The sequence below is a fragment of the Buteo buteo genome, chromosome 21 (assembly GCF_964188355.1).
Source record: "Buteo buteo chromosome 21, bButBut1.hap1.1, whole genome shotgun sequence".
Classification (NCBI taxonomy): domain Eukaryota; kingdom Metazoa; phylum Chordata; class Aves; order Accipitriformes; family Accipitridae; genus Buteo; species Buteo buteo.
This window is the reverse complement of record NC_134191.1, coordinates 10,952,069-10,979,970: the sequence shown is the minus strand read 5'-3', so window position 1 is coordinate 10,979,970 and position 27,902 is coordinate 10,952,069. Positions and strand designations below refer to the sequence as shown.

The window sequence follows — 27,902 nt, the reverse complement described above, 5'->3', positions numbered from 1 at the left end:
CCGCCACGCACATCATGGCGGCCCCGCTCCCATTACCCCCAAGATGGCCGCCCTGCCCTTTCCAACCCGCCCGCGCCCAAGATGGCCGCCCGGGAGCGCTGCGCGCCGCGCCCAACATGGCGGCCGCCTGCGACAGCGCAGTTGGGGGGGGCGGGCGGGCCGGGATGTCACTTCCGGTCTGCGGGGCGGAAGAGCCGGCCGTGCTCCCATGGACACGGGCGAGGGCCGGCCGGGGGTGGCGGCGACGCTGCGGGCCCTGAACGGGGCGCTGGGGCGGCCCGCCGCCCTCTGGGTGAAGGAGAACGGCGCCCGCAACCTGCGGCACCGGGACTTCCTGGCGCCGCGGGCCGCGCTGAACGCCGCCTTCCCCGGGGGGCAGGTAGGCCGCGGTCGGCGCGGGGCCTGCGTGGAGGGGGCGGGACCGGGGCGGAGCATGCGTGGAAGGGGCGGGACGGAGGGGCGGAGCCTGCGGGGTGGGGGCGTAACCGGGGCGGGGCCCGAGCCGGGCCACGTGCGGCGGGCAGGGGACTGACTCCTCGCCTTCTCGCCCCGCAGGTGCCCGCCGACGTCATGGCGGGCGTGACGTCATTGGGAGGCCCGGGAGTGCTGGCGGTGCGGGGCTGCCAGGAGACGCCGGCGGGGCTGGCGGTGCAGGTGCGGCGTCCCGAGGCCTTCCGTCGCCTGCTGGCCCCCCTGCCCGGCCCGGCCCCCGCGGCGGGGCCGCAGGCAGGCTGGGTGGTGCTGCACTGCCCGGCCCTGCGCGGCCCCGCCGCCGCCCTGCGGCCGCGCCGCCTCCGCACCGTCCTGCTGGCCGACCACCTGGCCCAGCTGCTGCGTGCCCAGGGGTGAGCGCCTCGTCGTCGTCCCCCGGCCCCGCCGCCCGGCTGCCCGGCCGCACGCTGCCAGCGCCCGCCTCTCCCTCTCTCGCAGGGTCGGCGTCCGCCTGGTCCCTGCCCTCGCCGAGGAGGGGAGCCGGGAGGTCCTGCGGCAGCTGCGCGTCGACTGGCCCTCCGGCTCCGGTGGCTCGGCCCTCCCTGACACCGTCTCGGCCTTGAAGCGGGCGCTGGGCCGGTCACCCTGTGCCGCAGCCTGTGAGCAGGGGCCGGGCGCAGCTGCGCTGCCTGAGGATGTCATCTGTAAAGTGCACTTGAAGAGCTTTGTGGAGCAGCAGGGCTTGGTGGGCTACGACCCCAATCTAGATGTCCTTCTGGGTGAGCCTCACGTGTGCAGCAGCTCTAGTGTGATGGGGGGGGGGGTGTGTGAACGGCTGCAAACAGGCCTGTTTCCTTTTTTCCCAATTGTTTTTAGAGAAAATAAGGGGGCTTTAGGTCCAAATTGCCTTCTCCTCTTACAGCCCTTCAGTCTGGTTGGAGTCAGAAAAACACAGCCTGGGGCAGACCTGATAGTGCAGGATGGCAGGGCAGGGTAGCAAACCCTCATGTTCTGCTCTGAGTGTCCTTCCTTCTTTCAGTGACGGAGGGGAAGCTGCGGTCCCTGGCTGAGCTGCAGCAAGCTGTTCTGCAGTGTGCGGTGAGTAACCCTGTGGTGCTGCCTGCCTCTCGCTTTCCAGACGTCGTTCTCTTGTCACGCGATAGCATTTGAGCTCCCTGCTGTGCTCTGCTGCAGGCTGGAGGCCAGGGGAGCTGCTGCAGCATTGTGCATGTGGTCAGCTGCGAGGAGGAATTCCGGCAGCAGCAGTTGGACCTGCTCTGGAGGATTTTGGACCCAGGAGCCCATACAGCTTTGCAGGTGAGGAACCTCCGACACCCTCCTCACTGTGGCCCCCAGCATCCTTGTGCTCAGTCAGCCTCTTTCAGTCCCCAGGATTGCCCCCTTGTGAGGCTTCCCTTTCCTTGGTGGCCCCTCCACACTCTTGCCCAGGCAGCGGAGCAGCCTCTGTGCCCTTGGGATTTCAGTGCTAAGGAAGGAGGGGCAGGAGAAGACTGTGGGGACATAGCTAGAACAGGGCTGGTTTTAGCCTGGTTCTCCTGCACTGCATTTTGGTGGAGCTTCCGAGTCTTTGACCCCAGCCCCAGCCTCTCCTCTCTCTTTCAGAAACACCTTGTCTGTGGGCCAGTGAAGGTGACAAACCCCTCATCACCCATCGGGGCAGACCAGTACTTCCAGTAAGTTGGTGTGTAGTGAGGTGCCTACTGCGCTGCTTGCCTGCTAAGGCTCCCTGCTTTTGCTTGGCTGGGTCGCTGCTACAGCTGAGCAGCCTGAAGGCTGGGGGAGCCCTGGGGTGTTCTCTGGGGCCAGCTCAGCCCAGGGGTGGCGGCTGTGAGTGTCTCTGTTCCTCCCAGGCTCCGAAAACGCCAGATGTACGAAGCCTCCGTGATGAAGTATGGGGAGCTTGCGCAAGGTGAGGTTTTGCTCTGCGGCTCCACACATGGGTGCTGCTCCACCCCCCTCTCCACTGCTTCCATAAGTCTCCCCCTTCACCTCTGAGTCTGCAGCCAGCGGGGCTCTCCCCTGCATGGTGCTCCTTCTCCACCCTCCGTGATGGAGCCAGGTGCTGACCTTGCTTGGAGTAAGGCATGTAAACTGCCATGTGGGGCACGGGCACGGGCACAGAGCAGTACCTGCAGCTGGGGCCAGGGCTGGAGAAGTGTGGTGGTCCCCAGCTTCCACCGGAGCCCCCTGGCCCCAGGGGTGTTCCTGCCTGGGTGTTGGGGGTGACAGTACATGGGAATGGAGCAAGCTGTGCGTGATGCCACCTGCGTTCTCCGCAGATGAGGCCTGGACTGAGGTGATTGATACCCTCACAGTGGCTGCCATCAGGTTTGAGATGCTGAGCACTGCTCACCGGAGTCAGGTAGGACAGGAGTTTATGCAGAGCCAGGGCAGGCAAGCTGTGGGAATAGTGGAGCGGCTCTGTGCTGAGCAGCCTGGACTGTGACTTCTCCCTGCCTTCAGATCACCCTGGACCTGGAGGACAGCAGCATCTCCACAAAGGGAACCAAGAGCGGCGCCTTTGTGATGTACAACTGTGCCAGGTTGGCCACGCTCTTTGACACCTACCAGCGGGCTGTGGAGCGGGGTAAGCACCACCCCCATGACCCTCCTGTGACACCCACTCCTGGGCTGTTCCTGATGCCTGGAGCCACAGGGGCTTCTCCAGGCACAATAGTCTCCCACCTCCTTTCCAGGAACATACCCAGCTCTGCCACCAGTGTCAGAACTGAACTTCTCCTGCCTCCGGGAAGAGGTGAGTGCTGAGAAGGGGAATGTGGGGACCTGTGTGCCCTTAGGTCTGGTGATGGATGCTGCTGGCCTGAGAGGATCCAGCCCTCTCCCAACACATGTAATCCTTTCACAGGGCGAATGGCTCCTGCTCTTCAACTATCTCCTGCCCTTCCCTGAAGTCCTGCAGCAGGCAGCAGAGCTGCCCACACCCACCAAGGGGATCCGGATCACAGCCAACACAGAGACAGTAAGTGCCATGTGCCGTAGCACCCATGGGTGCTGCTCCAACAGTCCCAGCCCAGGGCAAAACTACACACCGGCAGCGAGCTGCCCACCGTTGAGCGACACAGGGTGGTGCCAAGGGAAGAGACTGCAACACCCCTGGGGCTGCTCCTGCTGTACTTGGGGTGGGGAAGGGCCCAAGACCAGCCAGACCTTGTCGTGCCAGCAGCTCTCTGTCTTGTAGGTGTGCAAGTTCCTGATACAGCTCAGCATGGATTTCAGCTCCTACTACAACCGGGTCCACGTCCTGGGGGTGAGTTGGATGTCCCAGCTCTTCCTGGGGCTGGACTGTAGTTGTGGGGCAGCCATGTGGGGAACGGGCCCTGGGGTGCCAGCAGCGCGATGCAGCCCCGCACCAGCCCCTCGGGGATGCGTACACAGGGTGCAAAGGTAGCAGTGCCGCTAGAGCCAGCCTGTTGAGCAGCAATATGCCCACCAGCCCCAAGTCACTGCTTTTCTCCCCACAGGAGCCATTCCCTCACCTTTTTGACCAGATGTTTGCCCGCCTCCAGCTGCTGGGAGCAGTGAGGGACATGTTCCACAGCGCGCTGGCGACTCTGCACCTCCCTCCTCTCAGCCAAATCTGAGCCACCGCCGAAGAGCCTGCCACGGTGTGACGGGCACCAGGATAGTGCGCCACGAGGAAGGACAGGCCACAACCTCCGTGGCAGGGAGAGGGGCTGCCCCACCATCAGGCAGGGAGTCAGGGCACACCTCAGCCCTCACACAGGTGCTTCCCCTCCCACCGCTCGTGGGGTTTGAGGGTTTGGCTATGTGCACCTGCAGCTGTGCCCAGCGTGGGAGATGGGTGCGCCTGCCATGTCGATGCCAGCAGAAGGGAGGATGCCTGTGGCACCCTGTGAGCCGGGCTGGGGAGTACCAGGGGAGGTAGCGCCGGGGACCAGTCACCACAAAGCCAGGCACCTACCTCGCTTCCCTCAAAGCCATTTATTGAAGGTTGCTCCATGCTGGCAGGGAGCTCCTGAGACTCAAGGTTCCTGTTGGCCCCTGGGCCAGGCCCCAATACTGGGGTCCAATACACTTGTTGCTGGACAAATGCTGAGTATGTCTGACCCTAACAGAGCACCTTGCCCCATGCAGGGCTGGGACCATGTGCAGCTTCTTGTCCTTCCCTGTGCTTTGATGGTGCTGGAGCCTGCTGCTGCGCAGGAACAGCTCGAGGCAGCACTGAAGGGCTGCTCTGAGGTGGGGGAGGGTGGCACAGCACACCTTGGGCTGCTGCCCCTTGCCCTGCAGGGTGCTGCTACAGAGGATCAGTGCCCCCACTTATTTCAGCGCAGTCCCCAGCACTGCAGGGTCAGGGCTGTTACACAGGGCCCTGTCCCAGGGAACATGAGGCTGCAGCCTGCCATGTGCCACACCAGTGCCTGACCGGTCTTGGCCTCCTGCTGCCCTCCAGCTCCCAGGGCTGGGCACGGTGCTCAGCACCCTCCCGAGCAGGTTCCTCTCTGGGATCAGGGCTGGAAATTCTGGACATGGGTCCTTCGCATCTCAGAGAGGAGGAACTTCTCCTGGGCAGGGTGGGCTGAAGACCCCACTCCTCCTTTACTGCCTGGGGAACCCCAGGCTTATCCAGGAGGGGTCACATCTGCCTTCTCCCCTGAGACCACCAGACTTGAGCAACCCCGATGTGGCTGTGCTGTCCCTGAAGGAGCCAGGCACGCCCATCCCCTTAAGAGGGGACACATCGGCACGCAGGCTGTGACGGGGGCTGCAGTGACGGGCAGAACACAAGTGCTGTGTGCCCACCCCAGGCAGGCAGAGAGCGGCGTGTACCGCACACTTGCCCCGTTACTGGTGAGCCTCCGGCGGAGGGGGCTCGGGGGGAGCCGTGCCGTGCAGCATCTCCAGGCCCTGCCCGCAGAGCACGCAGTAGTACTGCAGCTCCCTGCCGGCCTCCGCCACCTCCCAGCAGTCCAGTTCGGCCAGGTCAGGCACGTGGAAGAAGGTGGTGCTGAGCGCGTCCAGCCCACCCGGGCCCCGGCGCCACAGCGTCAGGCGCTGGTCCACCGAGGCGGAGAGCAGCAGGTCCGGCCGCAGCACCCGGATTCCCGTCACGTGGGCGGCGTGGGCGCAGGGCCTGGCCACCCGCTCCAGGACACGCAGGCAGGTCCCCGCCACGGCCTCGCCCCCGCCCAGGGCTACCTCCAGCAGGCAGAGGTGGATGGAGCCGTCATCGCTGCCGCTGGCCACCAGGTACCGTCCCTCCGGCGTCTCGTGGACGTGGAGGCTGTTCACGCCGCAGCTGTGGGCCATGACGGTGAGCAGCGGGGCGCCCAGGGCTGGGAAAACAGGCTCAGTCAGGAGAGCAACACTCACCTTGGTCAGAGGGAGCAGAGGAGCCACCAGTGTGGTGGCCTCCCTCGGGAGGCAGAGCAGAGCCACCGGCAGCGGCACCCACCCAGGAGCTGCATCTCTCCCTCCTCTCGGCACAGGGCGTCCGCCGCGTCCGCAATGGGGCTGGTGATGTCCCAGAAGGCGACGCTGCCGTCGGTGGCTGCACTGCACAGGAGGTGCCTCCTGGAAGGGAGGTGTCAGGGGAGCCTCCAGCTGCAGCCCTGCGGTCCTGAGGGTCCCCACCGGGATCCAGGGAAGCGGCAGAACAGCCCCCCCAGACTGATTTCTCCCTTCCCTCCACCAGCTGAGCTACCGGCGGCTGTCCCTGGAAGGATGAATGCTTCTCCCCAGAGCCCCATTGGTTGCAGCACAGCATTTGGGGCTCACCTCTCCCCTCCTGCCCGCATATGCAGGAACGCCTCCACCTTGAGCACACAGCGCTGGTGGTGAAATGACTCCGCCACCAGCACCAGCTTCTGGGTGGCCTCCAGCAGCCCGAAGACCCTGTGAAGGAGCAGAGGGCAGTCAGCTGTGGAAGGGGGCTTCCAGCACCTCCACCCCCACTTGCCACCATGTGCCATCCTGTTCCCAGCTCAGAGCTGGCCACGTCCATGGCAGCAGCCTCCCCTGTGGAGCCTGCTCTGCTCCTGTTGCCAGCCCCAATTCCGTTCTCCCTGCTCCCGTCGCCAATGGGCTCCCTCCGTTCTCCAGCCCAGGCCCTACAACGGCTCCTCACCGGACTGATCCGTCACTGCAGGCAGCAGCCAGGAACTTCCAGGGCATTGGCAGCTGCTCGGTGCTGGTCCCAGGCACGACCGAGAGGGACATGTACCTGCAGCAAACACGACGCTCACCAACGTGACACCTTGGTGATGTCTGCGGCCATGGGAAGGCAGGTGGCCCAGCAGAGCAGCCCAAGCTTAGTGCGGGATGCAGCTCTGAACACTCAGAGGAGGCGCGAGGAAAGACCGAGCCTTCCCCTAACCCCAAAAGCCCCTCGAGGCCCAGCCACTGGGCACAGGACACCAGGGCTGTGCGTGTGAAGCCACAGCAGCTCTGTCTGCCTCAGCGGAGCCTGCAGCCGCACAGAGTGGGTATCCCAATGGAGGCCAGCGCGGTTCCCAGCACCCTCCCGGACTGTGGTAATTGCTAACTCTGCCTCAGGCAGTCCTTGAGCATCACCTTGTCTCCGGGTCCATCTTGACAAGCTTGTGCCTGTTCTTCTTCCGCTCCCAGTGCTCATCCAGCCGGTGGGAGGCCACATGGATGACCTGGCAGGCCACAGCGCTCTCGGAGGCTGGGTCCCTGGAACACAGCAGGCGGTAGCACTCGATCTGTGCCCGGCCACCCGCAGAGAAGAGGAGGGCAGACAAACCCTTGTCACCGAAGCCCTCGTCACCGGGTCCCATGGGGCCAGCCAGCGCCAGCGCCCTCACGCTGGAAATGTGGTCACTGAGCCGGGCGAGGGGCACAGCTGCCCGGGAGCCCTCGCTGAGCGCCAGGACGCAGGCCGTGGTGTCCTCGCTGCCGGTGACGAAGATGTTAAGGGTGGCATGGCCGGGCACCTCCACCGCCCCCAGGCGCCGCACGCAGGCGATCTCCCGCCCGTGCAGGGATGCCAGGAGCACCTGCTGCTCGCGGGGCTCGGCCTCGCAGCGGTACAGCATCACGTCCCCGCACTTGATGAAGGCGAAGGCCTCGGCCTCGGGGCTGCTGCAGTAGCTCCAGGAGCGGTGCCCCCCACCGCAGGGGACGCAGCAGAGGTTCTCGCCGGTCCTGCTGCTCCACACCACGAAGTTGTCGGCGTGAAAGCCCAGCACGAGGAGGTCCCCATCCGGGGCGAAGCGCAGCTCCTCGATCCACTGCAGCCCTTTGCAGGGCCGGTGCTTCCGCAGGACCTCCAGCTGCTGGCCCCGCAGGCGGAGCTGGCGGTAGCAGCCGTCCCGGCCGGTGCTGTAAATGTAGTCCCCGTGGCAGGTCACCGAGGTAACCCCCGTCTTCCCGTGGAGCCCGAAGAGCACAGACAGCGGCGTCTCGAGGGGAAGAGCCCCTTTGCACAACAAGCGAGAGGGCTCCGACCCGCTGCCGGAGTCCTCGCCGCCTGGGTCGGTGCCGCCATCGGTACCGCCGGCGCTTTCCGCAGCCCACCCCGGGGAGCCGCCGCAAGGGAAGAGGAGGAGGGAGCCCCGGCGGTCCCCGCAGACCAGGAGCCCTCCCTGGGGCAGGAAGGCCGCGCAGGTGTGCCAGCGCTGCTTGCAGGGGGGCAGCAGGTACCGTCCCGTGAGCCGCACCCGGGGCGCCCGCCCGGGCCGGTGGGCGACGTCCAGCCAGAGCATCTCCCCGTCGGGGCCGGAGACCAGGAGGGCGGCGGCGCCGGGGGGCAGCCCGGGCTGGGAAGCCCAGCCCAGCCCTCGCACGGCCCCCTCGAACAGCCGCAGCCCGGCGGCGGCCCCGGGGCGGCTGAGGGCGAAGAGGAGGAGGCGCCCGTCGCCGCCGGCCAGGGCGCAGAGCGCCTCGTCGCCGCCGGGCAGGGGGGCGGCCGCCAGCGCCCCGCGGGCCCCGCCGGCGGCGGGGGGGGGCAGCACCGGCCCCCAGCGCCCCGCCGCCGCCTCGTAGGCCGCCAGCCCGCCCGCCTCGTCCAGCGCCAGCACCCGCCGCGGCCCCGCCAGCACCGCGGCCCGCGGCCGCCCCGGGGCCCCCAGCGCCAGCGCCGCCGGGGCCGGGGCCGCCCGCCGGGGCCGCCAGAAGCGGACGCCGCCGTCGTCGCCGCCCGTGGCGAGGCAGCCGCCGGCGGGACGCAGGGCCAGGGCGCGCAGGGCTCCGCGGTGCCCCCGCCGCGCCCGCCGCACGCCGCCGCCGCCGTCCCACTCCAGGCAGGCGCCGTCCTCCCCGGCGCTGACCGGGCGCGGTCCCCGCAGCACCACGGCGGCCACCCGCGCCCCGTGGCCGTAGCACACCAGCAGGCAGCGGCCGCCGTCCCCGCCGCCCAGCTCGCCCACGGCCCAGAGCCGCACGCTGCGGTCCTCGGAGGCGGAGGCCAGCAGCCCCCGCGGCGCCGCGTAGCAGAGCGCCAGCACGGCGCCCCGGTGCCCGCGCAGGCTCCGCCGCGGGGCCGCCGCCTCCGCCGCCCGCCACACCACCACCGTCCCCGCCGCCGTGCCGGCCGCCAGCGCCAGCCGCGCCCAGGTCCTCCCCGCCAGCGCGGCGCAGCGCAGCGCCCCGGCCCCGCCGCAGCTCGCCCGCCGCAGCCAGCGCCCGCCGCCCCGCCACTCGTACAGCGCCACGGTCCCGCCGCCCAGCGCCAGCGCCAGCCGCCCGCCCGCCGCCCACCGCGCCTCCCACACCCGCGCCCCCAGCTCCCGCGCCGCCCCGCCGCCGCAGCCCGCCAGCCGCGGCCCGTCGCCCGGACCGCCGCGCCGCACCGCCAGCACCGCCAGCCAGCGCCCGCCGAAGGCCGCCACCCGCACCGCCGCTCCGCCGCCGGGGCCGGGGCCCGGCTCGGCCCGCAGCCCCTGCACGCTGGCCTCACGCAGCACGCTCCGCCGCCCCGCCGCCGCCTGCCCGCCGCCGCTCAGCCGGAACGCCACCACCTCCGGGCCCGTACCTGCGGGATACCGCGTCAGCCGCCGCCGGCCTGGCCCCGGGCCCCGGCGCCGTGCCCGGCCCCCGCCCGCCGCTCACCCGCCAGCAGCGCGTCCCCCGCGAACTCCAGCGCCGTCACCGGCGCCACCAGCGCCACCGACTCCATCTTGGCGGCGGCAGCGGCACCGCCGCCGCTCCGCTCCGCGCTCATTGGCCGGACACCGCGCGCCACAGACCGGCCCGCCGCCCATTGGCCGGGCCCCGCCGCCCCGCCCCCAGAACACGCGGAGGCGGCGCCCGTCTCTCCACGCTTTATTGGCGCGCGACGCGGCCCCGCCGCGCACGTGGCCCGCGGCCCCGCCCCTCCGCCCAGCGCGGGAAAAGGCCACGTGCGCGCGGCCGGGACCCTCCGCCGCGTCGGTCCGTCCCCCGTCCCCCCCCGACCCTACAGCTCCAGGTGCACCCCGCTGTAAGCTTTATCCACCGTCCACTCGCCCGGGGCTCCGGCCCCGGCCTCGGCCCCCGCGTAGCGCTCCATCTCCTGCTGGAACTGCAGCTGCCGCCGGCGGTTGGGGTCCACGTTGATCCAGTTGTTGGCGATCCACTTGGTGCCTTGGGTGACCAGGCAGCCCCCGTGCAGGGCGAAGTCGTCCAGCTCCCCCACCCAGCCTGCGGAACGAAGCCTTGTTAGGAGGCGGCGAGGAGTGCTGCGGCACGGGCAGGCACAGCCGGGGCCGCACAGGGAGGCACGGCCAGTGAATGCTGACAGCAGCTCTCTTGCCCAGAGCGCCCGCTTGGGTTTTGGCTCAGATCCATCTTCTTAACAGGAGCTGGCTCCTCCTGACACCCCTTCATCTTAGCGCCACCCCACCCTAGCACCTACAAAGAGTTCACCAGGGCAGGCTGCCCGAGTGCAAAATGCTTGTTGCCTCCGTGTCTCCACTCGGCACAAGGGGCTCTTGCATTCTGCATCACAGCTGCTGTTTTTCTCAACTGTTCCCCAAAGGGGAGGCTGGCACGGAAGAGATGGGTGCTGCCGCTAGAAGGCCTGTGGAAGTCAGGGGCTCAGGGCCACATTAGAGATTGCATTTCAGCAGTTCTAAATGATCCTCTTTTTACAGACACCCCATCTGTGGCAGACTTGCATCAGCAGCCGCCTTCCATTTAGGAAAAATTTGCTCATAAAAACACAACAGGGCTCTTCTTACAGGAGAGTGATGGTCTTGATATTACCACCCAACAGCCCAAATGCTGGTCTTGTGACCTTCTAGAGATGGAAACATGGGCTGCTCCCAGGGGAGCTGGAATGCTATACTCCTTCCTCCCACCACTGCTCAAAATCTGCCATCGAAACACTCTGGAGTCATACTCACCAGCAGCCTGGAAGATTCATGTCAATCCCCCAGCTTGGCTGTCAGGGAAAACCACGCTGTGCTTCATGAGAAAAACAGCCCCAAGGACACATATCAACAGGCTGCGGCTGAGCTATAAAGCAGGAGCTGGCCCCAAGCACGGCAGCGCCTCGCGCGGGGTGGACCATGCCTCCCTGTGCTGCAGAGCTGATGGCCGTGCCTTTGTCTACCTCCCCTCCCCACCCCTTTGGGCAACACCACATCAGTGAAACATTTTGAATTGCAGACCAAGTTTCAGCAGGAGTTTCAGCTCGCACAGCGGGATAGGAGGCAGCTGGCGATGGCTAGTGCAGCCAAGGTCTTTGTTTGCTAGCTAGTCCCGTCCCCCAAAGACATCAGGAGCCACTGACCTACTGCCTGTAAACAAAGGCCTTTCAGAGTCAGGAAGCTCCTACCCAGCTGGTGACAAGTAGACTCTACAGTTCCCACTAGCAGGCAGCTACCACCCTTTGGCTCTCTTCTGAGCATCTAGCCGCCGCAAGAAGACGACGGCTGTCACCTCCTGCAGTCCTACCCCTCCCAAGAGCCGAGTCTTGAAACAAGCCCATACCTTCTCCGTCTGACAGGTAGTTGTACCAGAAGACAGCAGTGCCTTGCTGAGGTTTCACTCGCAAATTGCCCTTGTCGCAGTTTTTCCGAGTATCTCGCAGGTCAACGTCATTCTGGATCAAAGACTGGCAAGAAACCACAGAGAAGGTGTTGCAAACAGGGCTGGAACGAAGTGCACGCACTGGGCTGCCTCTGCTGCCAGGCGTCATCCTGCCCTTTGCCTGAACACCCCACAGGAACAGCTCAAGGCTGATGCTGGGCAGGACAGGGCTTTCACAACCCACCCGCAGCAGCCAGTTTCAATCCCCTGGAGGTCCATAACCTGTTTCTGAGCAGCCGCCCATTCCTTAACATATTGCCTGACAGGAGCACAACATACCTGCCAAGACTTAGTCTGAGGAAAGCTGCCCAGACAGAAGTGAGCAGGACTCGTGTTATGGCAGCAAGGCCAAGATACAGCCCCTCACACCTCTAAGTGGGGAGAGCTGCAGCTGTCAAAGCCCTGTGCCTCTTCCCTTGGCCTCAGAGGGAGAAGACCGTAAGCAGAGCACAGCTTCCCCATGCTCTAGCTACGAAGGCTAAAGTCCACCAACCTCACACACAGGACCCCTCCTGCAGCCGCAGTGAATAGACATTCAAAGAGGGACTCAAAATCCCCAGGGGGTAACATGTAGGTGAGATTCATTTACCATCTCTTCGTACGTCCTGTTATCAGCTATAGGAAAGACTGTTTCACCTCCCCCAGTCACATTGTTCAGGTAGAACAGCACTGTCACATACCTGCAAGACAGAGTGGCTGTCAGGGGACACAACTGGAACAGGAGGAGATGCTCAGGGGCTGTCCGTACCCTGCCCCTCCACCATACATACAGCGGTTCCTCCAAGACATCACAAGATATGTGATTTGCACCATCAGCTTTTCTCCAAGGACAAGACAAGGACAATAAAGAAAATGCCCACCCACAACGGTGAGGGTGCGCTTCTAACCTCTGGTGGGGACGGCCCAGCAGCATTGCAGAACCACTCTGCCCTCCTTGCGTGGACCCACAGGATTCGCCCACCTCCCCCTTCAAACCCCTTCATGCCAGCGATCTCCAGAGCTGGTTTGTGAGCCCACAACCTGAGCACCAAGTCCCACACGAGGTGAGGCGAAACAGCTCTCCACACCTCTTCTCTAACGAGTTCCAGATTGTGCCAAGGCAGACCTTACCGGCAGGAGGTCTCAAACGGAGCGCTTTCATTGGCGACCAGCTTCGTGTGGCTGCAGGCGGTCTCGGGGAAGACGGGGCCACTGTCCATGTGGGCATGGTAGTGCCCTCCTTGGTCGTACCGCACAACCTGGAGGGGCTCGCTGTGCTCCACAATCTCAGGGGGCAAGCGAGTCAGGCGCATTACCCTGGGGAAGAGGAGAGAAGAGCAGGTGAGGAGAAAGCACCGTCACCCTGGTCGGCCACTACTCCCAAGCAGCGAGTAAATTCAGAGAAAGATAACTCCCTTCCCCAACAGACCAGAGAGACGGATGGGCTGCAGCAAGCACGCCAAGAGATAACTGGGTCCCTACAGATCTGTTGGACCATCAGCATCAGCTCAGAAAGTCCTTGTCAGGGTTAATAAAAAACCCCCAAAACCGAAGGGTGCATCTCCAGCAGGACTGCTCTCAGGAAGACTTTGCTTGCTCAGCAAGATCCCTTCTGTGTGTGTCCCTGGAGCCTTCACGTGCCATCTCATGGCTTCTCTGGACTCCTGCACACCACCTACAGACCTCAGGGACTGTTAGCAAAGCACAGGACCCCTGCTGAGAGTGAACAAGAGACTAGCTCTAGGAATATTCTTGTCACCTAACTCACCTTTCCCTGTTGCCTTTTCAGCAGCCTCCCCCCAGGGCAGAGGGGCACTGGAAGTGATCAAGAAGACCGGAGCCCTCCTGCTCTGGGATTTTTCCGCTGCTACATCTGAGATCATCCCCAAGGCAAGCAGGTACGTCTCGAGACCTGCCAAAGAACACTCAGAGCTCTGAGAATCGGGACTGGTGAAGCCCTTGGGGCAGGTGCAAAGGGAACGCAGCACCCAAGCAGGATGGCAAAGCCCCTCCAGGCACCGCATAGTCCCAGGGAGGACTAACAGCCTCCTTCAGTGCTATGTCTTCACGTCCTTGTAACAGCAGCCAACTGAAGAGCGTAAAAGCAGTATGCTGATGCCTGTGTGCGCTGGCTAGCTGGCACGGAGGTGGCGGCAGCCAGAGCCTGCTCTAATCAAGGCAATATGCAACCCCATTCTCCCACTGGAATGCACTGAAGAAAAGGAGCGGCCAACAGCCGTTTTCAAGCCTCGGGACAGATTTTACCCACCCATGTTCTGGGCGAGGACCAGCGCCACAAGAGCAAGGGAGTCTCCAGCCAGTTATCTGAAACTCACCACGGCTAAACGATTTGGCCTGCATGCTGGGTTTCTACGCTTCCCAGTACCAAATCTGTGATGAAGGGAAGGGTAAGAGGTTCTCCCGTCTGCTGTGAGCTGCCCTGTGATACATGTGCTCAGAGGATTAAACTAACTTGGCTTACTTGAGGTGAAGCTGTGCTTGTTAAAAAGTCAGCTCTGAACAGCTAAGACAGATTTCAGTGAAATGCATGAGTAACTAAAGCAAATGACAGTAACTACTGGCACCCAGACAGGATTGGAAATGGGCAGTATCTCCCAGTAAGCTCATTTACTAATTAGAATGAATTATTTCATATAATGCCAAGTCTTCTTGGTTTTATAGGGCTGTTCCCAAAAGTGAATGGAGATGCTGAAAGGTTTGATTTTTCTTTTTCCTTTTCCATGGGACAATACAAATTCTTGTTCTAATGAAAACCTCCTCTCCCCATTTTGTGTCTGTGTTCATTGCTCTTTATACTCCAAAGACTTTCACGCAATTAGGAAGTGTGAATATTAGCAAGTCTGCCACTGCCTCTCCCAGCACAGGTGGTCCTCATGGCTAGACAAACCCAACAGCCCCTCGGCTGCCTGGCCCTTACCTTTGCCGTATGGCTCTCATGACCTGGTGTGCCCCCTCGCCCTGGTACAGCCAGGTGTGCTGGCTGTTGCGCACCAAGTCACTCATCTTCACTTTCTGGCTTCCCATGTACTTGTGGAAATCACGGATATTCAATCGTTTGAACTCCTCCAAACTCAGCACACCTAGGGGAAGAGAGGAAAAGCTGGCTGACTCTGGTGCAGGTAATAATAGTTCTTGGCGTCCTGTACTCAGAGAAACCACCAGCTGAGGGCACTGCAGAAATTGCCTTCCTCGGGCAAACCCCATTCAGGGTCCACCACTGTGCCCACCACCGGCTGCACCCGCTACGTGCAGGATTACAGGCCCCAGCCGTGCTCTCGCCTTTAGCAGAGTAGAGGGCATACAGCAACCTGCAAAAGTGAACTGTTAGCTGCCGTGCAGGGTCAGAACTGGGACAGGTGAAGTACCATTCTGAACTTTAAAAAGCTCCTAAAACATACAAACCAATCCATCAAAAGAGAGAAATAGCCAATACAGTTCTAACATATGCAATCCCACAGCTAAAAAGCCTGCGCCACCTGATGCCTTGGAGCTTGTTACTTAGATATTTAAATAGACACGTGTAGGAGCAGAGTGGGACACCTCAGACCATATTTTCTACAAGACCCTGCATGGTAATTTAAAAAAGCCAAACCAAAACAAGCGGTACATTCTTCTGCATTTGTGTAATTGCAAAACACGAGTGAGAAATACAACAGAGTATGATCTTGCGTAAGTAGAAATAACAGAAAAGCCAGAGGTAAAAAGTGGTTTCTACTGACACAAGTATTTCTTGTTTGCACTCAACTGGACTCAACAAGGGTTGGACTTTGGCCTTTGTCGGCTTCAGAAAAATCCTCACATTTGTTGTTTCCCCTTTCTGAAGAAGGGAAGCCCCGCACTGGGGACCAGGTCCCCGGGACCAGAGCTTGCGGAACGCTGCAGCATGCTGCCTGGCAGCCAGCATGCATCATGGGCTGCGAGTGGAGCTCACTCAGGCAGCAAACCCAGTGCTGCTGTGGTGCCAGCTCTGCTCCCCAGGCACACAGCACCCTCCAGCAGGAGGAAGGACCAGCCCCCGGGGTCAGCCTGGGACAGGTCCTCAGGTGCCAGTGGTTGTGGCCAAATTACCCACACCATTATTATTTCTAGTGTCTCCCTGTCCCCACTTCCCCTTACTCCATGTGGTCTTTGGTGACGCAGTGCCACATCCAGGTTGTGACCTCGTCTCTTGGTGTCACGTACCAGTCTAACAACGGAGTGAAGCAGCTCTCTGGAAGCAAGGTCCTGCCAAGAGCACTTTAACAGGACCTTCCATTTGTTGATGTCCGGAACAGTGGAAAAGCCACTGAGGACTCAGTCATACGCTCCTGCCCCTGCCAAGAATGCCACCATCCCAGAGGAGCAGGGCATGGGGTGCCCTCCGGATATTTAGGCATTCACACGGGTACTGCTTCAAACCAACTCCTCCTGGGCAGCTCTCAATGCCAGGTCACTGGAAAAGAGCGTGCAGAGCCTGTGCGTTCACTTAATTTGATTAGGAAATGGAGAGTTGCTTAATTGAGGCCACTCTAATTAGAGCAGCAGAGGTTAGAGTGCATGTCCGGAGCAGTGGGAGCCCTTGGGAGACCAGGAGCAGGAGGGGCAGAAGTGGCCTCATGGAATACAGAGAGTTTGCAGCGGCAGAGAGGGGGGTCAGCAACAAAGGCTGACCAACAAAACCACCCTCACTTCCACTTATTCTGCCCTCCCTTGCCAGTGATACAGGGCTCCCAGCCTGCTGCAGAAGTCTCCCTGAAAACAGGGCGGGGAGTGGAGGGTGCAGCTTAAAAACTGAAGCCCAGGTAACAAGAGCTATGCAGTCAGATCCAGAGCAGTCTCTCAGACCACAGGAGCAGAAGCACACCCTCAAGGTCCTGTTACAGCAGGGCAGGAACCAAAGCAGGTCTGACAGGGGGAGAGGGAGTGGAGAGTTGTGTTCTGGTCCTGCTTCTGCAAGATCCAAGCCCAGGCAGTGGAACTGGTCTGCTGCTAGACTGGCGATGAAGGGGCAGGAGTGCTGTGATGAGAGGTTCACACTGGTTTTAATTTTCTACAAAGGTCTCTAAAGCAGTGTTATTTTCTTTTGAAGAATACAGCAAGAGAAACAGGCCTGGGCAGGGACACGGCTCTTGCTCTGCCCCACACGGCTGTGCGAGGCGTCCAGCATGCTGAGGGTGAAGGGATTCCCATGGAGCTCCTCTTACCGTTCCCATCAGGATCAGCCTTGACTGCAGTGTACATCTCCCGGATGTTTTCAGGGGTCATCCACCTGCCGTTCCCAAGCCGGGTGTGGGTCAACACCTGAAATTCATAAATGGATCAACAGTGGGCACTGGTTTCTTGTACTACTGAAACCCTACAGACTCCCTGCTTGAGGCCTGGCGGGCTCTCCTCTGCAGCGCATCAGCCAGCCAGGCGTCAGCACATCTCTGCAGAAAGAAGACTGCAGTGAGAATTATCTGGCAGCCACACACAGTGTGTGGCTGATGAGTGCTGTTGTTTCCAGTTTAGGTCATGGCAAATTACTGCTGGGACTCGGTTAACCAGTCCTGAGGCAGAAAGGGCACAGCTCTTTCTCTTGAAGGGAAAGTAAAGCTATTGATGATAAAAGTGAATGCTTTTACTTGTCCAAGATAAGGGCTTGGAACAAAAAGGCTTCCTTTTCATGTGGACAGAGAGATGCAGTATCCCGGAGAGCTCTCAGCAGGCTCTGACCTCCAGAGAAAAGGAGCTTTGCCCTGGGTTGTCACTGCCACAGTTCCCCATACTCCACAATGCTTGCTGCCCACAGGACAGTACAGACCCGCAGCCCCACCTGAAACGGGAGCCCACGGGGGTGACATCCTTGAACTGCCAGCACCTGCCCTGACGCACCCTGCCATACTGGGCAAGGGTGCTGAAGAGCTGTGGACAAGGTGCTTGTTATCCCCCTCCAGGGTCGTCAATAGGGGTGGCTTTGCTGGTGTCTTGTCAATTAGCACGGTTAGCTCCCCACAGGCCACACAAAGCAGTGCCTATGCTACAAACTCCCCAGGACACCCAGGAAGAGGAAACCCACAGCCCAAGGAACATTTTACCCAGCAAATTCAAAACACGCATCTCCTGCCAAGGACCCTTACTACCTCCCAATAGCATGACAACTGCTGCACGTTCCACTGAAACTTCCATGCTGAAGGCCAGCACCAGTCTGGAGACATAAAATTAAGCAAATACTGATCAGTATGTTCTGGGGTCTGGCCCTACCCAAGCACATGAGTAATCAAGTGACTATCTGAGGAGGGGACCTGCCAGAAGGTCCCACAGCAAACCTTCCCCAGTTTGTCCCGCACTCTACCTCTTTGAGCTGCAGCTGCCCATCCTGATTGTGGTCCAGCAGATTGAAAATGTCCATCTGGCTGATTTCTATCATTTCCATGGCTTCCTCATAGTCATCCGTTGGTAGGATCTGGCTCTTCTGCAGCCCCTTCAGCTGTGCCAGGTGGACGATGAGCTTGCACTCTTCCTCCGTTAGGAAGTCAGGAATTTCTGCAGCAAAAGTGTGAGCAGCAACAGAGACTGAGGAACTGTCACAGTGGGACCCCATACTGATGGCAGGCCGCTCAGAAGGAAAAAAAAAGGGGGGGGCGGAATTTAGGAACTGCCTAAGTTTGGGACATTCAAACACATCCACCCTTCTACCAGAAGAGCTCTCAAAGAGCACACACCTGAGCTGCTGGAGGTGGGTATTTTTACAGCAGCAGTTCCTAAATGTTTGGATCCAGGGGTCAAGCCCTTAAACTCTCTCGAAGATACCACAATGGACAAAGGAGTGAACAAACACGTGCATATCACTGCATATTATCACTTCAAAGGTGACATGTGGATCACAGTCTGGGAACTGGTGCTCTACAGGAAGGGAGGCCAAAAATCTTTACGGTGGGCAGTGGTGATGGCCAGGGTTTCAGGCTTCCTTGCTCTCATGTGGAGGGGGTGGCACTTTGCACAAAACCAAACACTTTTCAGGGGAACCTGGCACAGTGCTCTACTATGAAACTCAAACAGCAAAGAGACAACTTTCAGACTTATTCCCACTCATTCCCTTGGTCCCCCACTAAAAATGGTCTTCAAATGCAACATTAAAGGGGAAGACACTGTGCATGGTGGATGCCACGCTCCCTACCCAGGTAGCATCCTGGTATTACCAGCTTTCCTTTGCAGCACACCACCAGCAGCAATCAGGCAATACCAGGATCCCAAGCAAATTTAACTGCAGAGAAATCCACTGATGACGCTAAGAGATTTCTAACTGCATGGTGCACTGGGCACACACTTGTAAAGCACTGGCGAGGTCCCATTCCACAGCACAGTTACATCGTGGCCCAGCAGGTTGAGAAGATCCTTCTGGCTGATGTCTGTCACTGCTACAGGGATCTTGCAGAGATCAGCTCTTCAGGGATCAGCTGCTGAGACTTTTGAAGAGGAAAAGAAAAACCACCAAAGCAGGACAGGTTTAAGTGCTCCTAGGCCCAAGGTCCTGCTCTTCAAATTGCAGCCCCCTAGAGCTCCTGCAAGAATGTGCCAAGGACACATTTTATCTCCACTACAGCAGCAATCCTCAAAGGGGGAAAAAAAAAGTTAATTACTTCCATGACCTTAAATCAACCCTATCAACTCAAACTGTCAATACGCACTTGGCTTCTTGCTAAGTACAGACCAGAACTAGCTCTGTAGAAAATGAGATGTTCCTGGGAAGCCCCAGCAACACAATGCAGCCGGCTGTATCCGTAACACCCTCCGAGGAAACAATTTCCGCCACAGGCAGCACAGGGTCCTTGTGCCAGAGGATGCTTCAGCGCTGGAGCTTCCGCTGGCTGGTTTGAACCTCATGGCACGGCACCACGTCCGAATGAACTGCGTGCTGGCAAGCAACGCCCCCAGTATTTCCAGTTCCCCAAACTGGGCTACAATAACGATGGCTTCTGGAATCTTAATTACGTGCTGGAGGAAGGACAATCCTGCTCTTCAGTGGTAGTAACGGGACTTTGTAATGAAGTAAAAATTCTGTTAACCGGAAAGCACGCTCTGTCACGCAGGTTGCAAGGTGAGGGGGTTTCCAGCTAAGCGCTGCCAATCTCATCTGCAAACAACCTGGCTCCACAGCTACAAATTAGTTCCTCTCTGCCCTCAGCTCTCTGAAACGGTTAACTTCTGGCTGTGAAACCATCCTATCTCCCTGCCTCCTCAACAATAGATCCAGCTAAACAAATGCCTCCTAATTGACTTTGAGCAACACTTGATTGCTTTTACAAAAAACAAAAGAGAGGAAAACATTGGGGTTTATGAAATAATGACTAATCCTGGAGCAAGAGAAAGGGGATGGGTTGGAGCACTGGTGTCAAACAGAGATTCAATCTTGGCTGAAAGAGCCCCAAGACACATGGGCCAAGTCATTCATCCCTCCCCAACTGCCCTCATTTCCACACCTGCTGATCTAAGCCAAACCCCTGCTAAAATCCAAACAATCGGGGCCGCTGGCAAATGAAAATTGGAGCATTGTCTTCCCCATGAGGGCTCTGAAAGGGCCGCACTTAATGAGGATGGATTGACAGAGAGGTGGCTCATAGGCTATAAAAGGCGTCCCACAGTCAGGAGCAGCTCAGTCCAGGGTGTGCTGCCCGTTCGCCTGCTCCCAGCTTGCTCTGAGCATGGTCACGGCCCACCGCAGGCACCCCTCAAGGTCGGGCAGCCCATGGCTGCTGGGTCTCCTGGTGCGCCTGCTGCTCTGGGGCTCTCCAGGAGCCTGGGCGAGCTACCTGAGGAGATCCTCCAGCTGCACACCCATTCCACACCACATGGCCTTGTGCTACGATATCGGCTACTCCGAGATGAGGATTCCCAACCTGCTGGAGCACGAGACCATGCCAGAAGTGATCCAGCAGTCTTCCAGCTGGCTGCCCTTGCTGGCCAGGGAGTGCCACCCGGACGCTAGGATTTTCCTCTGCTCCCTCTTTGCACCAATCTGCTTGGACAGGTAAGATGTTTTTAGAAGTTATTTCAGCTCTGGCAAGTAACACTCCCCAAGAGCGCAACTGCATTTGCCTCCCAAGAGAAAACGCGTGCAATGTGATCAGCACAGTCCCTGAGAAGCCGGGCTGCCCTGCTGGGCAAGGGGCAACTGGATTACCCAGCAGGGACCTTCCCTCTGAAAGTGAAACATGAGCATTTAATCTTGCAGGAGCAGAAACCTTATGTTCCCTCCTCTGGATTTTCTTGCTCTCCCACCCCAGGCACTGCTGCCGTCTTCCCCGGCCACCCCCGTCACACACCACAGTATCTGCTGGCACCCACCGGCTTCACCTCCCGCTTCCCCTGCAGCCCCCCGCCTGCAGCTCCTGCCCCAAACATGTAGGGGGTTTCTCAGCCTGACAGTGCCAGCAGCAGAGAGAAATCCTCAGTCTTGAGGTGCAGCCATCAAAGTACAGAGCTGCTAAGGAAATTGGGCATCTAATTAGGCACCTGTAAAGGTAGGCAGCCTTTGCACAACTAGAGAAGATCCCTGGGTGGGGGGAAGGGCTTCTGGCAGCAGCCTGTATCAAACAGCCTCATCCCTCATCCCTCCCAGCCTCAAAAATCCGTTGTTTGCTTCCTGGGCGTGAACGTTCAAAAGACATCAAAGACCCCCAAACAGCTCTCCTAGCGCTACAGTGTGCAGCGCGGTGCCAGGGCTCGACCCTCAGCCTGCTGCCGGGAGCAGTCCAGAGGTGCTGCAATCCCCATCCCCTCCCCAGGCTCATCTACCCCTGCCGCAGCCTGTGTGAAGCCGTCAAGAGAAGCTGTGCACCCGTCATGGCTTGTTACGGCTACCCCTGGCCCGAAATCCTGAACTGCAGCAAGTTTCCTGCAGATCATGAACTGTGCATCGCAGCAGTGTCCACAGATGAAAATTCCTCGAGCAGGAGAAGTAAGTTGTTTTTTTCTTCTCATGTTATTCCATATGTAACACTGAAAGCTCGAAAGGATGGGCCTATGCCTTGTTTCTATTCCTAATATTTCTGGTTGTAAGCTATATTTAAAAAAAAAAAAATTCTGAATTCTAGTTTTGTTCTCTCTGGGAACTCCGTCGTGTCTAAAAAATTAGCGTAACGTTGACTGCAGCTTGTTCCCCTCTCTACTGGATTCATTAGCTCCCTGGGTGCCGTCAGACCACGCAGGGTTTGGGGCAGGGGAAAGGAATCGCTGTAAAAGCCTAACACTCAGGCACAGCATGAGAGCTTGTGGTGTGCAGGCTCCAGGCGGCGAGACGTGCTTCCAGCGGAGCTAAAGAGCTGCAGCCCTGATCTTTCAGCTGTGCCCAGGGTTTAAAAACATGCAAAAAGAAATGTTTTGCAAGCCTTCTCTTGAAACATTAGGAAACACCACAAAGGGGCACGAGCCTCTGCAGGCATGAGTTACACAAGAAAAAAATCTTAAAGACTGAAAGACTAAATTAAACACCCAGATACTGATGAACACTGGGGGAGATTCAAGAGCAGTTAAGGGGAGAACAGACACCTCATTTCAGCATCACTGGATGGAGTCTGGCCATACCAGTGGCTTTACTGTTTCATCCAAACTAGGAGATCTTCATTAAGCATTTTCACTGCTGCTTAAACATGCAGCAACACACGCAAGCCTAAACAAAGCAGGACAAGCAGTGTCTGCCCCACCCGCAGAAAGGAGAGCGTAACATTTTCCCACCCTGGCACTCTCAGCTCTTTCTCCAGGGACTGGGTAGCTCAGGAGGAAGCACCACTCGGAAACAGCAAGCCACCACTCGCAGCTCTCAAAATTTCATTATGCCTTTTCCAGTGAAGCTTGACAAGGGTGTTATAACGAAATCTCTGTTGCAGTAGTGCCCCGAGCCAGCTGCAAGGACTGTGAGCTTGAGGAGGTCAGCACTGCCAGGGAGATCCTGGAAAACCTCTGCACCAATGATTTTGGTGAGTACCACCATCTCTTCCTCCCATTCCCTCCAGCAGCCAAGTAGTGGCGTGGACAGAAAATGGCTTTGCCATAACAAACTGACTTGGAGGAACTGCAGCTTTTACAGCAGATCCCAGGGATTTTCAGGTCCCAACTTACCTGTTAGGTAGCAGGAGGGCCCAGCTCCAGGCAGCACCCAAGGTTATTTCTGTGGGCTCTGATTTGGTTTGGTCTGTGGCTGCTAAACATAAGCACTACTCTGGTTTTCCCTTGGAGACCAACATTTCAATCAATGCCCATAAAAACCTGTAGCAAAATCCACGTCAGCTATTTCAAACTTCAATACTGTTGCTCTAGTAATGTGACTCTCCCTCTCCTAGCTCAAGCAGGTGGCAGCACTGGCTCTGCTCAATCAGCTGGCAGGAAGTTTTCAAGATACTGTCCTGAATTCAGACACACAACCTTCATGAAAAAAAAAAGTTAAAAATCCCGGGCAGGTGGCAGTCATGTCATCTCCTGAAATCCCAGCTCAGAGAACAGTCAAGTAATTTGCACGACACCAGGACAGTGATGCATCCACTTGCTTGTGCCCCTGCTTCCTACAGGGTTTCTGCCCATGCAGCGGTGCTGACATGCCTTTGCCACTCTCACGAGAAAAGCGGAGTGAGAAGAACTGTGTTCAGTACTGGAAACTAACCTCAAATGAGAACTTTTACAAGTTCACTGCAATTACAAGAGCCTGGATGGATGCATCAGCATGTTACAGAAACAGCAAGAAAGCCTTGTGTTGGCTGTGTGTTTAAGTAGGTAAGAGCTATGAAAAGTAAACAGAACTAACAGCTCTTTTTCCAACCCCCACAGCAGTGAAAATCCGAATCCTGAGGAAGAACACCACCACCACCATCTCGGACTTTGACCTGGACCCCTCCAAGGTGGAGGTCCTGAAGCACGGCCCGCTCCTCAGAACTGAAATCCCCGCCCGGCTCCAGCAGTGGCTGGACATAGATGCTACCTGTGTCCACAACATCATGAGAGGCACTCACGCAGGGGTCTTTGTTGTAAGCGGCGAAGTACAGAGTGACAAAGTGGTGGTGAACAAGGCCTACGCCTGGCAGAAGAAGAACAGGAACCTGCACCAGGCAGTGCGGAGGTGGAAACATCACCGCTGCCCTGAACAGGCTGGCCGGAAGGTCTGAAAAATCTCAATTCCAACAATAAGAAACTGCTCCCTTCCCTATGGCTAGAAAACTCCTTTCCCTGGCAGTTGGTGTTTTGGAGATGTACAGTCCATATTTTTAGGTGATTTGAAGCAGTCATAGTCCACAGATAGGGCCTGTTTTCCTGAGACAGAGCTTAAGGATACAGATTTAACATATTCCTCTTGCAAGGCTCTGCAGATCCAGGACTTGCAATGGATGGCTTTGTGTAGGATCCAACAGCACAAGAAAACTGAACTGAACTCTGCAGGTGAGGACAAACTAGAAGAGACCTTTAGTAACAGCTCCTTCTAGTTCTTGTCATCAAAGTTGATAGCCATTTCAGCTTCGTTATTTGACCCTGAGACACTGATGCTGTCCAAGTGCCTGCTTGCTTTCTGTCCAGAAACATTACATGGAAGTCTCCCTGACTGCTAAGTGATGCTTTTTGTATAATGGAGCAAATAGTTTACTCTTGAACAGTCCAAGGTAAATTAAGGGGGAGAGGAACCACCCCGGCAATGCCTGGCCCCTTAAAAAATGAATGCTAAACTCTGCTCTTGAGCAGTCACTCAGGCTGTCCCTTCAGCTTGCTGCGCTGAGAGATGATGAGCATCGGCACAGGTAAGAGGAAACAGCCGTTCTTGAGCAAGAAAAGCAAAGATAGCTGAGGGTTTCTACATAACAGGGAAAACCATTTTTTAACATCAGAAATTCGGTTTGGATCAGAAGATTCTGGTAACTGGGGAACTACTGAAGATACCAAGATATCACAAGAGCCTTGAAAAAGAGCAGAGCAGGAGTGGGACATCAGCTGTTTAAACCTCTGCTTTGGTGTGCAACAGCAGCTTTGCTTGGGACTTGGAGGTGAGCCCCAGCCACAGCACAATAGGTGCTACTTGCAGTTCCGATATGGGAGGGGGGGGAGAAACGTTACACAGCTGTCTGGCCTTCCACCCACATGCAAGGAAGACAGAAAAGGTGGCAAAATTCAGTCTCACCAAGTTCTCTGCATCTCTCTCTCTCACCGAAGTAAGTAGGGACTGTAATTCCCTGTAGGGGTAAACACAGCTATAGTTCTATGCTCCAGACCACAGAGCAGAAAACAGCAAATCCCCAAATGAGAAAGCAAGTTGGATTTCTACTGCCTAACAAACAACTGTCCATGGAAAGTTTTCTACACTGGATTAAACTTGGGACTGAAATAAGAGGAAAAACAGCTTTTGGGAGAAATGCGTTCTGCCTTGTTCATGACGTCTGCAGTCTCGGTTGTGGAAAGAGCCGCCCGGTTTGATGGAGACACATTGCCTCCCTGTGCTCGTAAAGCACACCAACAACCCGTGATGCGATCTCCTCTTCAGATTTAGTGTGGGCTGAGATGAGCACTCAGACACTCACTCTGAAATTCAGCTGTGCCCTGACATTTGTGCAGTGATTACTTCTGTTCCCTGAGGCTCAGAAGAAAAACACAGCGAGATTTCCTATTTTTATTTCTCCCCACTGCCTTGTCTTGCAAACTGCCACCCAATCCACAGAATCTGCTGCCAGGTGGTCCCTGCAATGGCAGTATCTTCTGAACAGACTGCGTTTGGAAAACACAACAGAACACATAAAAGCTCTGAAGGTTGAAAAGGCTTTGTCTGATATTTGTTTTCCATTAATAGGATTATTTGATTACTAGTGTTTCCTAACTAAAAAACGCACAGATGGTCTGACTTACAAGCTTTAGAAATGACGTCTCATAGCCAGAGGGGGAAAAAAATAGGGCAGGGACTTTTTCATAGCTCCACGAAATACGCTTGGGTTCAATGCAGATGACTTACCCACATTTAAAAAACAAACCGCAAGTTCCCCTATGGTGCCCAGTGCCATGCTCCAAAGCACAGAGTTCACATTAAATCATTAATGAGCTGTCCCAGAAAAAATCCCCAGAAATTCAAGAGTCCTTCTTTACTAGTGACTTCTGGGTTTGTCTAACACAACCAAGTTAAATACACACTTCCACTAATTTAAACAACAGCCACACAATAAATCAGTTTTTTTAAAACCAGTTGATGTAGATTGGTACTATTTGCATAGATAGAGAAGTCTCTGGAAGTCTTTTAAAGTCAGAGCTGGCTCCTGGCAGGTTCATCCGGGAGATAAGAGCTGTCTTGCGACTTGCCGTTGCTAAATAAGGGACTCCTTATCGAAGGACAAAGGAGAACAGACTCGCGTGGCATCTCAAATGTTGAATGTCCATCACTGTCTGTGATACCATCCTCAGGGAGCAAAGCTTCCCTCAGAACCAATGGAAGTGCCAGAGTGACAAGTTAAAAGTTGTGGGATTAGTGCTGCCAGGACCAACCTGCCTTTTCTCAACTTCAGCACCTTCCTTGCAGGCCAGGATGAACTCTTTCAATTAAGCGGTACCGGCAGGGCAGAGAAGGTGGAAACAGGAGTTTCCCTGAGTGAAAACCAGTGATTGCCCCAGACTGTGGTTCTGGTAATGCCATAATTTTTTTTTTTTTGATCACTGTGGGGTATCAGTCCCAGGTTGGTGTGTCCGTTTACTGAATGTCAGGCAGAAATCCACTTAGAAATTTGCAAACCATGAGGACGACATATGTAGAAATGACAAGAGAACTTTGTGTGTTTCTTCCAGATACTTATGGCCTTAAAGGGGTTTAATAAGAAACCTATCTGATTTATGGCCAGGCTTTCAGTGTATATAGCCTATTCGGAATCAGAAAAAAAACCCTCTTTTTATATTTTTGAGAAAGCATCTAAAAGACTATCAATGCTATCTTTTCAGAGACAACAGGTTTTCTCTGACTTTGCAGTAGCAGGAATTTTGTAATCATCTGTCCCCAAAACTTAATTTGTATATTCTCAGTGGATTTCCAGAACACAGAGTTCAATTAATGAGAGCTTACCAGTCACAGCAAAAATCACAGAAAGGTAAAGGTTTTAAAATCTCTGAAAGACAGATGTTGTGTGGTTGTGCATCAGAGCAGCCAGAAATAAAGATAAATCTAGAACAGGACGCAAAATGGTGGAAGACATTAAACCTATCAATTCTCCTGTTACTCACTTCCTCAGCACTGAAGCACCAACACTAAATTGCTTTATCATCATTTATTACCAAAAGTTTGGGGATCTCTTGTCCCTTCCTAATACCGAGCAGCTTCTTCGAGGTCGTCTTCAGTGATCTGCTGTCTATGCACGGTATTTTAAGGGAATCTGAAAGAACCTGAAAAGGTTAATCTTCCAAATTCTTCTAAGTGGGCCATCCAGAACACGTAACCTCCGCAAATACTGTATCGAAATACCTTAAACAAAATCACACTCTTTTTAACGCAGCCCCAGGGAAAAGTAGCACAGGGAGGAGAAGGGAACAGGCGAGAAGTCATTTTCCCCCGAGTGGGTGTAAGACAGCGGCGGGTGCGAGACAGACGCCCCCCCCCCCCCGGCCCCGCCGTTACGGCAGCGGCGATGGAAGCCGGCAGGGCAGCGCGGCCGGCGGCGACCTCCCAGCCGGGACCCGCGGCCACCGCTCCCACATCCCCGGCACCGGGTGACGGCCGCCAGCCGGCCCCGAGTGGGGGGGCGTCGAGCCGCCGGCCATCTACCGGCGTGCCTGGGGGGCCGGCAGCAGCTCGGGCCGGTCTCCGCCACGGCCCTACCGGCGGGGAGAGGGCCGGGGGCGGGTCAGCGGGGCCGGTACTCACCGAAGAGGAGCGGCTTGAGGCTGAGGGTGCGCACGGCGTGGACCCTGCCGGGCACCAGCTCCACCCGCTGCGTGTGGCCCACCTGCGGGGAGAGCAGCGGTAAGCGGCGGCGCGGCCGCGGTAAGCGGCCCCCCCCCCCCTCCCGTCGCGGCCTTGCCTTGATGCCCTCGAGGCGCGGGAGGGCGCGGGCGGGTGGCGGCGGCGGCGGCGGCGGGGGGGCGGCGGGCGGCCCGCCGGCCTCGCCGGCGCTGAGGTGCACGAAGAGCAGCAGCCCCAGCACGTTGAGGACGTAGAGGTGGGCGAAGACCATGAGGACGAGGAAGTAGGGCCGCGAGCAGACGGGCCGCGGGCGGCCCCCCGGCGGGCCGGGCAGCGGGGGACCCTCCGACCGCGCCGCCGCCGCCGCCGCCATCGCGCCCCCGGCCCGCCAGGCCTCGCGCGTCACCCCGGCAACCGCCCGGCGTGCTGCGTCACGGCGCCGCGGGGCGGGGCCGGGCCAGCGGAGGGGGCGTGGCGTGGGCGGGAAGGCGCAGGTGTGGCGGCGGGCCCCGCCCCCTCCCCTTTCCCCCCCACCCCCCCCCGGTCCCAAGAAGAGCCAGGACACCTC

The 27,902-nt window shown here is 58.0% G+C and overlaps 4 protein-coding genes across 5 annotated transcripts; 2 read left to right on the top strand and 2 right to left on the bottom strand.

Annotated features, from left to right (window-relative positions):
* Positions 1-28: 28 nt before the first annotated feature.
* DALRD3 (DALR anticodon binding domain containing 3) lies at positions 29-4,306 on the top strand. The gene is given in 15 exon segments (XM_075053478.1): positions 29-52; positions 54-170; positions 173-379; positions 556-845; positions 931-1,211; positions 1,472-1,530; positions 1,627-1,749; positions 2,056-2,126; positions 2,304-2,362; positions 2,733-2,815; positions 2,917-3,040; positions 3,150-3,208; positions 3,320-3,433; positions 3,653-3,721; positions 3,936-4,306. Coding segments are annotated over 15 exon segments (1,785 nt in total). The 5' UTR covers positions 29-43; the 3' UTR covers positions 4,056-4,306.
* A 270-nt stretch (positions 4,307-4,576) lies between these two features.
* Positions 4,577-9,758, bottom strand: WDR6 (WD repeat domain 6). Its single transcript, XM_075053475.1, has 6 exons — positions 9,508-9,758; positions 7,009-9,430; positions 6,563-6,658; positions 6,214-6,330; positions 5,891-6,009; positions 4,577-5,771 (listed from the first exon to the last, which is right to left on the bottom strand). The coding sequence occupies exons 1-6, from the start codon at positions 9,617-9,619 to the stop codon at positions 5,281-5,283; spliced, it is 3,357 nt and encodes a 1,118-aa protein (XP_074909576.1). The 5' UTR covers positions 9,620-9,758; the 3' UTR covers positions 4,577-5,280.
* A 76-nt stretch (positions 9,759-9,834) lies between these two features.
* Positions 9,835-27,754, bottom strand: P4HTM (prolyl 4-hydroxylase, transmembrane). The gene is made up of 9 exons (XM_075053476.1): positions 27,453-27,754; positions 27,296-27,377; positions 17,783-17,973; positions 16,653-16,749; positions 14,387-14,549; positions 12,580-12,765; positions 12,059-12,149; positions 11,371-11,494; positions 9,835-10,077 (listed from the first exon to the last, which is right to left on the bottom strand). The coding sequence occupies exons 1-9, from the start codon at positions 27,705-27,707 to the stop codon at positions 9,854-9,856; spliced, it is 1,413 nt and encodes a 470-aa protein (XP_074909577.1). The 5' UTR covers positions 27,708-27,754; the 3' UTR covers positions 9,835-9,853.
* Positions 19,828-25,615, top strand: LOC142042906 (secreted frizzled-related protein 5-like). 2 transcript variants are annotated; one of them, XM_075053480.1, is made up of 4 exons: positions 19,828-20,458; positions 21,216-21,388; positions 22,320-22,406; positions 23,251-25,615. In XM_075053480.1, the coding sequence occupies exons 1-4, from the start codon at positions 20,133-20,135 to the stop codon at positions 23,583-23,585; spliced, it is 921 nt and encodes a 306-aa protein (XP_074909581.1). In that variant the 5' UTR covers positions 19,828-20,132; the 3' UTR covers positions 23,586-25,615. The 2 variants fall into 2 exon arrangements, with proteins under 2 accessions (XP_074909581.1, XP_074909580.1); XM_075053479.1 differs by having other exon boundaries at positions 22,317-22,406.
* Positions 27,755-27,902: the final 148 nt, after the last annotated feature.